The sequence below is a fragment of the Crinia signifera genome, chromosome 11, assembly GCF_055691185.1.
Source record: "Crinia signifera chromosome 11, ASM5569118v1, whole genome shotgun sequence".
NCBI lineage: Eukaryota > Metazoa > Chordata > Amphibia > Anura > Myobatrachidae > Crinia > Crinia signifera.
The window spans coordinates 47,797,925-47,811,285 of NC_139227.1; the positions used below are offsets into that span (position 1 = coordinate 47,797,925).

Consider the following 13,361-nt stretch of genomic DNA (forward strand, 5'->3'; position numbering starts at 1 on the left):
ATTCTTAGTGATGTCACTGGTTCCTAGTGATTGGATAGGCTGCACTCTCAGTGATGTTACTAGTGACTGGATTGGCTGCACTCTGTGATGTCACTGGTTACTAGTGACTGGATGGGCTGCATTGTTGGCGATGTCACTGGTTACTAGTGACTGGATAGGCTGCATTGTCGGTGATGTCACTGGTTACTTTTATTTTCCTAAATCCTAATGATTGATCTTCTTTTCTCTTGCAGTGTGTTTTTGCACTATTGCTATGCACGTGGAGGAATGAGACACACGTCATACACCTGTATCTGCGGCAGGTATGTAGAGATTCCTTAGGAAGTCACATCTGCATGGGGTGTAGTAAAAATGTCAACATACAGAATGTCAACCTGGGAGAATACAAGAGAAATCTTTATTACGCATGCACCAGGCATAGAGCAGCTGAGTGATCAGTGATATTACGCCAGCACCAGGCATAGAGCAGCTGAGTGATCAGTGTTATTACTCCTGCACCAGGCATAGAGCAGCTGAGTGATCAGTGTTCTTACGCATGCACCAGGCATAGAGCAGCTGAGTGATCAGTGTTATTACGCATGCACCAGGCATAGAGCAGCTGAGTGATCAGTGTTATTACGCATGCACCAGGCATAGAGCAGCTGAGTGATCAGTGTTATTACGCCTGCACCAGGCATAGAGCAGCTGAGTGATCAGTGTTATTACGCATGCACCAGGCATAGAGCAGCTGAGTGATCAGTGTTATTACGCATGCACCAGGCATAGAGCAGCTGAGTGATCAGTGATATTACGCCTGCACCAGGCATAGAGCAGCTGAGTGATCAGTGTTCTTACGCATGCACCAGGCATAGAGCAGCTGAGTGATCAGTGTTATTACGCATGCACCAGGCATAGAGCAGCTGAGTGATCAGTGTTATTATGCATGCACCAGGCATAGAGCAGCTGAGTGATCAGTGTTATTACGCATGCACCAGGCATAGAGCAGCTGAGTGATCAGTGTTCTTACGCATGCACCAGGCATAGAGCAGCTGAGTGATCAGTGTTATTACGCATGCACCAGGCATAGAGCAGCTGAGTGATCAGTGTTATTACGCATGCACCAGGCATAGAGCAGCTGAGTGATCAGTGTTATTACGCATGCACCAGGCATAGAGCAGCTGAGTGATCAGTGATATTACGCCTGCACCAGGCATAGATCAGCTGAGTGATCAGTGTTCTTACGCATGCACCAGGCATAGAGCAGCTGAGTGATCAGTGTTATTACGCATGCACCAGGCATAGAGCAGCTGAGTGATCAGTGATATTGCGCATGTACCGTGCATAGAGCAGCTGAGTGATCAGTGTTATTACACATGGGTGAAGGTCGACATGGTTTTAGGTTGACACAGCGCTAGGTCGACGCGGGTTAGGTCTGAAGGTCGACATGGTTCTTTTTTACTGTTTTTTTGAGCCGACATGTGCCGACAGGCAGTATTTCATGCCCTACCAACCACTAGAGCGTGGTAGGAGAATAAAATAGTGTGCCGAGCCCAAAGCATGGCGAGCGGAACCGGTACACTTAGACGCCCTTAAAACATTAAAAACTCATGTCGGCCTGTTTCCATGTCGGCCTGTTTCCATGTCGGCCTGTTTCCATGTCGGCCTGTTTCCATGTCAACCATATGACTGTCGACAATATGACTGTCGACCATGCGTCAGTCTATGTTTTATACCATAACCTACACCTGCACCAGGCGTAGAGCAGCTGATTGATCAATGATATTACGGGATAAGGTCGTATTGTCGACACCACTTAGGTCGACAGTCATTAGGTCGACACCGTTGGGTAGACAGGTGTCTAGGTCGACATGGGTGAAGGTCGACACACGTTAGGTCGACAGGTCAGAAGGTCGACATGTTGGGTTTTTTTTGAGCCAACATGTGCCGACAGGCGGTATTTTCATGCCCTACCATTAACTAGGGCGTGGTGGGAGAATAAAAAGTGTGCCAAGCGCAGTGAGGCACCATGCCCGAAGCATTGCGAGCGGCTGCGGTTGACTTCCAACTGTGCCCATGTCGACTGTGTCGACATTCTGGTAAAAAAAACAGTAAAAAAAAAAACATGACCTTGCGACCTAACCCATGTCGACCTTGCCACCTGTTGACCTAGACACCTGTCGACATTGCCACCTGTCGACCCAACGATGTCGACCTAATGACTGTTGACCTAAATGGTGTCGACAATACGATCCACACCTGATATTACGCCTGCACCAGGCCTAGAGCAGCTGAGTGATAAGTGTTATGCCTGCATGAAGCAGCTGGGTGATCAGTGATATTTATACTGTGTAGTGTGGGATACAGTCTGGTCTCTGTGAGTATTACAGCATGTGAAATAAATGGTTTTAATAAGATGAGGTTTATGAAGAACCAAAGTTGTAATGTGCACTGTATTGTGCAGAGTAATGGTGCTGTGCGAGTCCCTCAAACATAACCTGATTAATAATCTCTTATTGGTCAGGGCTGTGTTAATACATGTATGGAGGCTGTATTACTGCATGGGGTGTAAGAAGTAAGAAGTAGGCTGTGTCACTTCATGGGGGGTTAGTAGGCTGTATTGTTTCATAGGGGGTTAGTACGCGGTGTTACTGCGTGGGGGGGTAGTAGACTGTGTGACTGCGTGGGGGGTTAGTAGGATGTGTGACTGCGTTGGGGGTTAGGCTGTGTGACTGTATGGGGGGGATAGTAGGCGGTGTTACTGCATAAGGGGTAAGGCTGTATTCATGGGGGTTACTTTTTTGTATTACTGCATGGGGGTTAGTAGGCTGTGTCACTGCATAGGGGGGTTCGTAAGCTGTGTTTCTGCAGTGGGGGTTAGTAGGCTGTGTCACTGCATTGGGGGTTAGTAGGCTGTGTCACTGCATTGGGGGTTAATAGGTTGTGACACTGCATTGGGGGTTAGCAGGTTGTTTCACTGCATAAGGCTTTAGTAGGCTGTGTCACTGCATGCAAGGTTAGTAGGCTGTGTCACTGCATAAGGGGTTAGTAGGCTGTGTCACTGCATGCGAGGTTAGTAGGCTGTGTCACTGCATCGGGGGTTAGTAGGCTGTGTCACTGCATCGGGGGTTAGTAGGCTGTGTCACTGCATGGGGGTTAGTAGGCTGTGTCACTGCATAAGGGGTTAGTAGGCTGTCACTGCATGCAAGGTTAGTAGGCTGTGTCACTGCATCAGGGGTTAGTAGCCTGTGTCACTGCATCAGGGGTTAGTAGGCTGTGTCACTGCATCGGGGGTTAGTAGGCTGTGTCACTGCATCGGGGGTTAGTAGGCTGTGTCACTGCATGCAAGGTTAGTAGCCTGTGTCACTGCATGTGAGGTTAGTAGCCTGTGTCACTGCACCGGGGGTTAGAAGGCTGTGTCACTGCATCGGGGGTTAGTAGCCTGTGTCACTGCATAGGACAGGGTTTCCCAAAGTTTTTGAATCACGGCACCCCGAAGCATCAGAAATGTTTTTGCGGCACCCCTAGGCTAAAGGTTTCTTATTGAGAAAGTCAGAAACAAATATTAAGTTAAATAAATTGTGTTTATATCTCACCTGTAGGGTTAGTTATGTGATAATGGACAGGATTCACTTCTGTTTGTCCACAATTTGACTATTATAATGGACATAAAAATCTTGAATTGGTCCTGGACCACCAACCCTGGGAACCCCTGCATATCCCCCAAGGCACCCCAGGGAGTCACTGCATTGGGGGTTAGTAAGCTGTATTTTGTATTTATTTTTTTGTCCTGAATGTCCACATAGTCGACATTTACACTGTCACCGTGTACCGAGTCCGCTTGCATGGCTTGCTGCACTTCGGGGCACTATTCTATTCTCCCTCCATGCCCTAGTGCAGTGGTTCCCAAACTTTTTGGAATCACTGCACCCTAGAGCATCAAAATATACTCAAGGCACCCTAGGCCAAATGTTTCTTATCGAGAAATCCAGAAAATATTAAATTAAGTACATTGTGTGTATATGTCACAGTTATGTGGTGAGGGACAGGATTTGCTTCTGTTTGGCCACATATATTATGATTGGCAGCCACAAGCACTGGTTTTTCCTGGTACATTGACCATAAATAATATGAATTGATCTTGGTCCACCAACCCAAGGCACCCCTGCAAGTGTCCTGAGGCACCCCTGGGTGCCTAGGCACACAGTTTGGGAACCAATGCCCTAGTGGATGCTACGGCAGGAAATATCACTTGTCTGCTCAAAAACAAATTAAAAACTCATATGGACCTTTTGACTGTTGACCCAGTGGTGTAACTAGAATCCCCCCCCCCCCCCCCTGCCAGTGGCAAACGCAGGATTTTCAGAAGGGGGTTTCCAGAGGGGCGGAGCAAAGCACGGAAATGGACACTTAGGTGACCCAGTATATGCCGGGTCAGTTAAAGTATTATAGATAGACCAAATGTATATAAATAATAATAAAAAAAAAATATATATATATATATATACATACATACACATATATATATATATATATATATATATATATACATACATACACAGGGGCATCAACAGCAGTGTAGGCCCCTGGGCATAGCAATGTATTGGGGCCCCTACCGATCCTCCAGCGGTAGGGGTGGGGGAAGCTTTGATGTCCCACAAGTGGTAGGGGGTATTATATCAACTGCTCAGCATGTAGGGCCTGGATCAGTAATTTCCACAAATTACCCCTTTACTGCACAGATGGTGGGAGATGTGGTGGGAGATGGGGGCATTGGGCTGAATGAAGGGGCCCTGACTACATAACTTCCAGGGTGGTAGAGGATGTTTAATATGCAGAGGAGGGGTGTATAGTGGAGTGGGCTTATTATCCATAATTTTCTGGTGGGAGGACAGCTTGCTTGACTGCAGATATCTCCAGTTCCTGGAAATAGATTCATTAGATTTTAATGGAATTAAAAACTAGAGAATCCCACCTACCAAATGGTTTTGGGGACTAGGGGATCAGAGTTCAGGAGGCAGAGCAATCTGCCAACAAGTATATAAAACTACATACCAGGTGTGTGGAGCTGGAGCAGCAACCAGCTGCTGGAAGGCTGATATCTCTGGTTCTGGGAACAGTAGAGACAAGGTGCTAGTGTTCTTCAAAGGGGTAGAGTCCCAGCTTTTGGAATATACCCTCAGAAAAACTCTAAGTCAGACAGAACCTGAAAGATCTGACTGGAAAGAGCAATTAACAGGCTTGGATGGGGACCACTGCTTTGAAGTCATATATCTCCGGTTCCCAATGGCCGATTTTTAAAATTCTTGTACCCATGGAAAGAGGGGACCCTCAGCTTTCAGCCTAGGGCCCTTAGACTTCTGGGGGGGTTTCTGGGTACTCGGAAACCCCCCCTGCGTGCGCTACTGCCTGCCAATGTTCCATGGTAAAAGAGACGGGCAGTATCCCTCGGTGCCTCACAAATCAGCGTCGGGCAGAGATTGATTCATGAGATGTGTCTCGGGACAGTGTGATAAACACGTATCAGAGATGCACGGAGACGCTGTGAGTCGCGGGAGACCACAGTGTGCACACAGATCGCTGGGGACAGCTGCACCTTCCGGAGAGAGGAAGATTGACACGTCTGACATTTACAGAGAATGAACACATTAGAAGATATTTTAAGTAGATAACGTGCAAAGGGCGTTTGATTGTGCCGGGGACGTCGGTCATGTTTACCTGTGATTTCCTGCAGATTAAAGAGCAGCTTTCCCGGCTCTGAAGCAGTGAGCCTGGTATTATTAAACCTGTTATTCTGTGCCGCGAGGGGGAAACCATCAGAGGAACTGGTCAGAGATAGAGATCTCCGATCTCTTGAAATCCCTGTCGTACTATAATTACTGCTGTCATTCATACTTGCTGACATCACATATTATTAATATGTATAGGTAGATGCAGTGTTCTGCAGCGCTGTTTAAAGCAAAGATAGGAAGCACTGTATACAGAGTAACATGATGGCATATATTCCAAATTACAGTATATCTATAGGCATAGTTACAGTGTATGCCTATCAGCGCAGGTAGTGATACTTAGTTACAGTGTATGCCTATCAGCGCAGGTAGTGATACTTAGTTACAGTGTATGCCTATCAGCGCAGGTAGTGATACTTAGTTACAGTGTATGCCTATCAGCGCAGGTAGTGATACTTAGTTACAGTGTATGCCTATCAGCGCAGGTAGTGATACTTAGTTACAGTGTATGCCTATCAGCGCAGGTAGTGATACTTAGTTACAGTGTATGCCTTTCCGCGCAGGTAGTGATACTTAGTTACAGTGTATGCCTATCAGCGCAGGTAGAGATACTTAGTTACAGTGTATGCCTATCAGCGCAGGTAGTGATACTTAGTTACAGTGTATGCCTATCAGCGCAGGTAGTGATACTTAGTTACAGTGTATGCCTATCAGCGCAGGTAGTGATACTTAGTTACAGTGTATGCCTTTCCGCGCAGGTAGTGATACTTAGTTACAGTGTATGCCTATCTGCGCAGGTAGTGATACTTAGTTACAGTGTATGCCTATCAGCGCAGGTAGTGATACTTAGTTACAGTGTATGCCTATCAGCGCAGGTAGTGATACTTAGTTACAGTGTATGCCTATCAGCGCAGGTAGTGATACTTAGTTACAGTGTATGCCTATCAGCGCAGATAGTGTTACTTAGTTACAGTGTATGCCTATCAGCGCAGGTAGTGATACTTAGTTACAGTGTATGCCTATCAGCGCAGGTAGTGATACTTAGTTACAGTGTATGCCTATCAGCGCAGGTAGTGATACTTAGTTACAGTGTATGTCTATCAGCGCAGGTAGTGATACTTAGTTACAGTGTATGTCTATCAGCGTAGGTAGTGATACTTAGTTACAGTGTATGCCTATCCGCGCAGGTAGTGATACTTAGTTACAGTGTATGCCTATCCGCGCAGGTAGTGATACTTAGTTACAGTGTATGCCTATCCGCGCAGGTAGTGATACTTAGTAAAAGGTGTATGCCTATCAGCGCAGGTAGTGATACTTAGTAACAGTGTATGCCTATCCGCGCAGGTAGTGATACTTAGTTACAGTGTATGCCTATCAGCGCAGGTAGTGATACTTAGTTACAGTGTATGCCTATCCGCGCAGGTAGTGATACTTAGTTACAGTGTATGCCTATCAGCGTAGGTAGTGATACTTAGTTACAGTGTATGCCTATCCGCGCAGGTAGTGATACTTAGTTACAGTGTATGCCTATCAGCGCGGGTAGTGATACTTAGTTACAGTGTATGCCTATCCGCGCAGGTAGTGATACTTAGTTACAGTGTATGCCTATCAGCGTAGGTAGTGATACTTAGTTACAGTGTATGCCTATCAGCGCGGGTAGTGATACTTAGTTACAGTGTATGCCTATCAGCGCAGGTAGTGATACTTAGTTACAGTGTATGCCTATCAGCGCAGGTAGTGTTACTTAGTTACAGTGTATGCCTATCAGCGCAGGTAGTGATACATAGGGCCTTATTTTGGTTCATTCTTTCTGACAAAATCCTTCTTAGATGGGCAAAACCATGTGCACTGCAGGTGGGGCAGGTGTTACTTGTGCAGAGAGAATTAGATTTCGGTGGGGTTTTACTTCAAAGTGAGATCTATATTGCAGTGTAAAAATAAAGCAGTCAGTATTTTCCCTGCACAGAAACAAAATTACTCACACAAATCTAATTCTCTCTGCACATGTTACATCTGCCCCCCTGCAGTGCACATGGTTTTGTCCATCTAAGAAGGATTTTGTCAGAAAGAATGAACCAAAATAAGGCCCTTAGTTACAGTGTATGCCTATCATTGCAGTTAGGCATACACTGTAACTAAGACTTACTAACTGCAATGATAGGCATACACTGTAACGAAGTATTACTAATTGCGCTGATAGGCATACACTGTAACTAAGTATTACTAATTGCGCTAATAGGCATAAACTAACTAAGGCTCACTAACTGCGCTGATAGGCATACACTGTAACTAAGGCTTACTAACTGCAATGATAGGCATACACTGTAACTAAGACTTGCTATCATTGCAGTTAGTAAGTCTTAGTTACAGTGTATGCCTATCATTGCAGTTTGTAAGCCTTAGTTACAGTGTATACCTATCCGCAGTTAGTGAGTCTTAGTTACGGCGTATGCCTATCAGCCTAGTTAACGAGTCTTGGTTACACTGTATGCCTATCTGCTGTACTCATATTTTGCATGTACCGCATGGGTTTTAAATGCAGTGTAAGGGAACCCTCTCTGATAGGAGTGCTGCCGCTGTTATTAACCAGCTTTGTTTAAATGCATTAATGTGTTGGTATAATGGGGAAGATAAATTCGAGGGAGATAGTGATAAACATCCAGCCAATTAGCTCCTAACTGTCATTTTCAAACACAGCTTATAACATTACAGTGATTGGTTAGACATTTATCTCTCTTTATCACCCTCGCGTGTATCTCTTTAAGGGATGCAATCCGAGGGCAGTACAAAAAGTATGTGCAGCACATACTTTTTTTACTATGCCCGCGGGAGAGCGCATTGCGCCATGTATGGGCACCTTAAGGCTTTATACATCTACCCCAATGTGTGGCAGCCAGGAACGGTACAGTGCACATCGGCTAATAATGGCACTTGTACATTGTAACTGACAGATATAACTGCACGTGTAAATAGAATACAAGGAGGTAGCGGCATGTCCCAAGGTTACAGCGTCCACCTCTGATCCCTGCTGTTTATTTGGAGCCCATCTCACCATCCCCGCTTGTAAATGCGTGACAGGTCCTTTATCTTGCCTGCTTAAAGGTTACAGACGCAGACATGTAACCGCTGTGATGGATCTATTTTTCATTTCATTTTTTTGCTTGGAGAAGATTAAAAACAAAGGTGGAGGGAATGATTCCAGGGGAGAGCAGAGGACAGCCCGGAGATTTATACGTGTCTGGTGAGTGGCGCTTGATGGGTTTGTGCGGTAAACCAAAGCCGTACCCAAGGACCGGTCATCATGAGCATCAACAGCATTTTATATGTGAGGGGAGAACGCCAGGGTCCCCGGGGAAGACATGTCCCATATCCGTGGTCTTACTCACCTCACGTCGGCACGTCTCTGAGGAAGGGAACGTCTGTGTGCAGGAAGCGGCATTAGAGGATGACAGCCTGTCTGCGTGGTCTGGTATCATGGGGCCTGGTTATCGCGCTGTCCTTATCGGACGTGACAGGACGGCAAATGTGCAAAGGGGTTCAAATGCGTCTTATGCTTTATACAACCCCTTCATTCCCAATAATCGTACATCAGTGGTGGGGTTTCTCCCCCTATGCACCTGGTCTGTACAGTCCCAGCACCGAAAGGAGAGATCTGATACAGCGACTCCTTTATGTTGGATATTCCCTTGGCCGGTTCTTTCTGATTTTTCCATGATTTTTAAGATCGGTTGGTTCAGATAAGGCACCAGGAAGAGAGTTATAGTGTGTACACACTGTACGATATGGCTTCCGATGTTGCCCATATAGTGAACATCGGAAGCCATATCGCATGCAGTTGGATGGTGATTGTATGCTTTTGTAGGGCTTGCGAGCCCGATGCGCTGCCGATGCGCGCTCCCGTGTGAGTGAAAGTTGGCGGGCAAATAGAGAGGGCAGCCAATACTATATAGTGCAGATCTGCACTATATAGTCAAAATTGTGCCACTGCATGCATGCCGTGTTATGCGAGTCCCGATACGATCTGATCGCATGGGGACTCGCATAGCACGGCATATCTACCGTGTGTACACACCATTAGCGTTGGGTCAAAAATTTATATATATATTTTTTTTCAACCTGGCATTTTTCTTGAAGGTTAGAGTGTAGCGCAGGCATTCCCAACCACGGTCCTCAAGGCACACCAACAGTGCAGGTTTTAGTGATATCCAGGCTTCAGCACAGATGGTTTAATCAGAATCACTCAGGTACTAATTAAGTCACCTGTGCTCAAGCCTGGATATAACTAAAACCTGCACTGTTGGTGTGCCTTGAGGACCGTAGTTGGGAATGCCTGGTGTAGCGCAATACCCCCCCCCCCCCCCCCCCCCCCCCAACCCAATGGTGCTTTTCCAAGGCTCATGCCTATAAGTGAAGGTGAATGGGCAGCACAACAAAGCCTTACCATTCTCCCACCTGTACTTCCCACACTGATACACCCTCACACCTCCCCTACTACCACCTGTACTACCCACACTAATACACCCTCACACCTACCCTTCTCCCACCTGTACTACCCACACTTATACACCCTCACACCTCCCCTACTACCACCTGTACTACCTACACTAATACACCCTCACACCTCCCCTGCTCCCACCTGTACTACCCACACTAATACAAGCTCACACCTACCCTTCTCCCACCTGTACTACCCACACTAATACACCCTCACACCTCCTCTACTCCCACCTGTACTACCCTCACACCTCCCCTACTCCCACCTGTACTACCCACACTAATACACCCTCACACCTCCCCTACTCCCACCTGTACTACCCACACTAATACACCCTCACACCTCCCCTACTCCCACCTGTACTACCCACACTAATACACCCTCACACCTCCCCTACTCCCACCTGTACTGCCCACACTAATTCATCCTCACACCTCCCCTACTCCCACCTGTACTACTGACACTAATACACCCTCACACCTCCCCCACTCCCACCTGTACTGCCCACATTAATACACCCTCACACCTCCCCTACTCCCACCTGTACTGCCCACACTAATACACCCTCACACCTCTCCTACTCCCACCTGTACTGCCCACACTAATACACCCTCACACCTGCCCGACTCCCACCTGTACTGCCCACACTTTAACACCCTCACACATCCCTCACTCCCACCTGTCCTACCCACACTAATACCCCCTCACACCTCCCCCACTCCCACCTATACTACCCGCACTAATACACCCTCACACCTCCCCTTCTCCCACCTGTACTACCCACACTAATACCCTATTCCCACCTTTACTACCCACACTAATACACCCTCACACCTACCCTACTCCCACCTATACTACCCACACTAATACGCCCTCACACCTCCCCTACTCCCACCTATACTTCCCACACTAATACCTACCCCCTCATACAAGGGCGTAACTACCATAGGTGCAAGGGGGTGTAGCTGCTATGGGGCCCAGATCTGAAGGGGGCCATCTTTGCTGTCTAATATGTTTTACATACATTTATCACCAACTAAATAGGGGGCCCTTACAATCTTTTGCTATGGGGCCTACGAATATCTAGGAACGCCTCTGCACACCTACCGTACTACTACCTATGTTACCCTATATCAGCCTTGCAGCTATCCTACCACTGTTGAATGATTAGGTTTCTCCCTACACTTTAGTTTCATGTAACAGGTTACTTTGTTAGCTGTGTATGTCCTATTACATTTATGTTGAGTTCCCCCCCATGCTGCCTAGCTGCGGAGCCCTGTGTTGCCTTACATCTTAATGATGGTAGTAATAATATATTAAGTGGTTTGTTTGAAAATCTTGATTATTTTTAGTTGCTCAATTTTATGTGTAACGTTCCAAAGGATTAACTGTTTTTATCATTGTAACCCTGTTTTTGTGCTTTCCTTGTCCAGCGGCGAAAACTCTTCGGTTCTTCACTACGGACATGCTGGAGCCCCCAATGATAAGACTCTGGAAGATGGAGACATGTGGTGAGTTTTACTGCCAGTCCTGCACCATAGAGAGATAGCGGCCCATTGGCCTATCATTGCCATTCTATGCTGCACCCTCACAGGCATCTGGAGCTAGTAAAATACTATAATACATCAGGACACCATGAGGACCAATTGTGCTCTCAAGCAGTACAATGTGAGCAGATATCCTGCCCAGCATGGGTGGGGGGGTGCGGGGGCTTCACCAGAGGGTACGTTTTCTCTGAATGCTGGACAGACCCCAATGCAGCTGTTTATTCGTGTGCCCATGGCCAGTCCAGCATTATTGTGCGTATCGTGATTTGCTGTCTCCTGGGATCAGTGGATCCTTTTCCTATGGTGATGTTGTTATTGGTCGATTCAGGGGGTTCACTTTAAGTTTACTATGTTAATACTGCTGTCGTATCATGGAAATCACAGGTAACATCTGCGGGCCGTAGCTAGGTTTGCAGGGTGTCACAGCGGCTGGTTTCCTCTAGCCCTCGCTGGTATTTGCTCCAATTGGCTGTTTATTCCATGACATAAAGCATCATTAGATAATGGAAGTGTCTTATAATCTATTGGTGCACAGCGTATGATATAAGATTCTATCATCACCAGACACACGGTCAGTATTGAGGGCAGCAATTCTCAGCTGCCGGAACACTGGGGCAGATTTATTAAGCCTGGTGATGTGATAAAGTGTTGGGACCGGATTCGCTGGTGATAAAGTACCAAACTGCCATGTTACAAGCTGGCTTTGAAAGATGGCAGTTAGGAGTTGATCGGCGCCTTCATTATCACTGGCTACTTTATCGCTTCCCAAGGCTTAATACATCTGCCCCATTGTTGGCGAACATAAGAGTTCCCCACTGTGGGAAATGCAGCTGCAGAATTTTCGGCATTGCACAAACAAACCCAATCTCTCACAAGCTGAGAGCCGCAGAGGGTGGTGGTGTATATGACCGGCCTCAGCGTTGTCATCCCATGTGGTGATACAGGCGGGAGCAGCCTGTTGGTCTTTGCCCCAGGTAAGGTCACAGAACCATTCCCAGCTTCACCCATGAGCATCTTCCTTCTATCTGCCCACATACAACCAATCAGCACGGCCCATGAGTGCGCCTCCTGATTATTATTACAGATACTGTAATGTACTCCAGCCGCAGTAACTATGCACTAATTGGCCATCTCTTCCAGGACGAGGGGAGGGGGTCAGCGAAGGTTCTGGTCAGACAATACACTGCACTGTAGGTGCGCCGACAGAAGCCGGCATAACCAGCGTCGGTAATCAGCAAGAAAAGAGTGACAGAGAAGTGCAGTTAGTATCCAGCCGAGGATTCAGTCCTAGCTGATCTAATGAGCCTTAATGTTTGCTGTCTATGGGAAGTTGTCAGCAGTTGTCTAATTACAGAGTATCCCCATAAGGGCTCGGGTATCAGTTCGGTCTCTCTGCTGCCTGTTTGCAGTCCTCTGTCGCTTGTACAGTAATGGAGAGCCCTCTACTGCAAGATGCCAGCAATGTCGTCCCAGGCTCTGCACGTTCTGCAACACTGTAAACACACTAGACCTGGGGTAGCCAACCCTAGTCCTCGAGAGCTACCAACAGTGCATGTTTTGCAGGTCTCCTCACAGAATCACAAGTGAGCTAATTAGCTCCATCTGTGGATCTTT

At 47.0% G+C, this 13,361-nt stretch overlaps 1 protein-coding gene across 2 annotated transcripts in view; it reads left to right on the top strand.

The window, feature by feature from the left end:
* The window catches only part of PEPD (peptidase D), a 177,179-nt gene that overhangs the window by 117,659 nt on the left and 46,159 nt on the right, over positions 1 to 13,361 (top strand). For both annotated transcript variants that reach the window (XM_083165224.1, XM_083165225.1), the window contains 2 exons: positions 234 to 302; positions 11,634 to 11,711. In XM_083165224.1, coding sequence (XP_083021350.1) covers positions 234 to 302; positions 11,634 to 11,711 — 147 coding nt within the window. The remainder of the gene's footprint in view (positions 1 to 233; positions 303 to 11,633; positions 11,712 to 13,361) is intronic.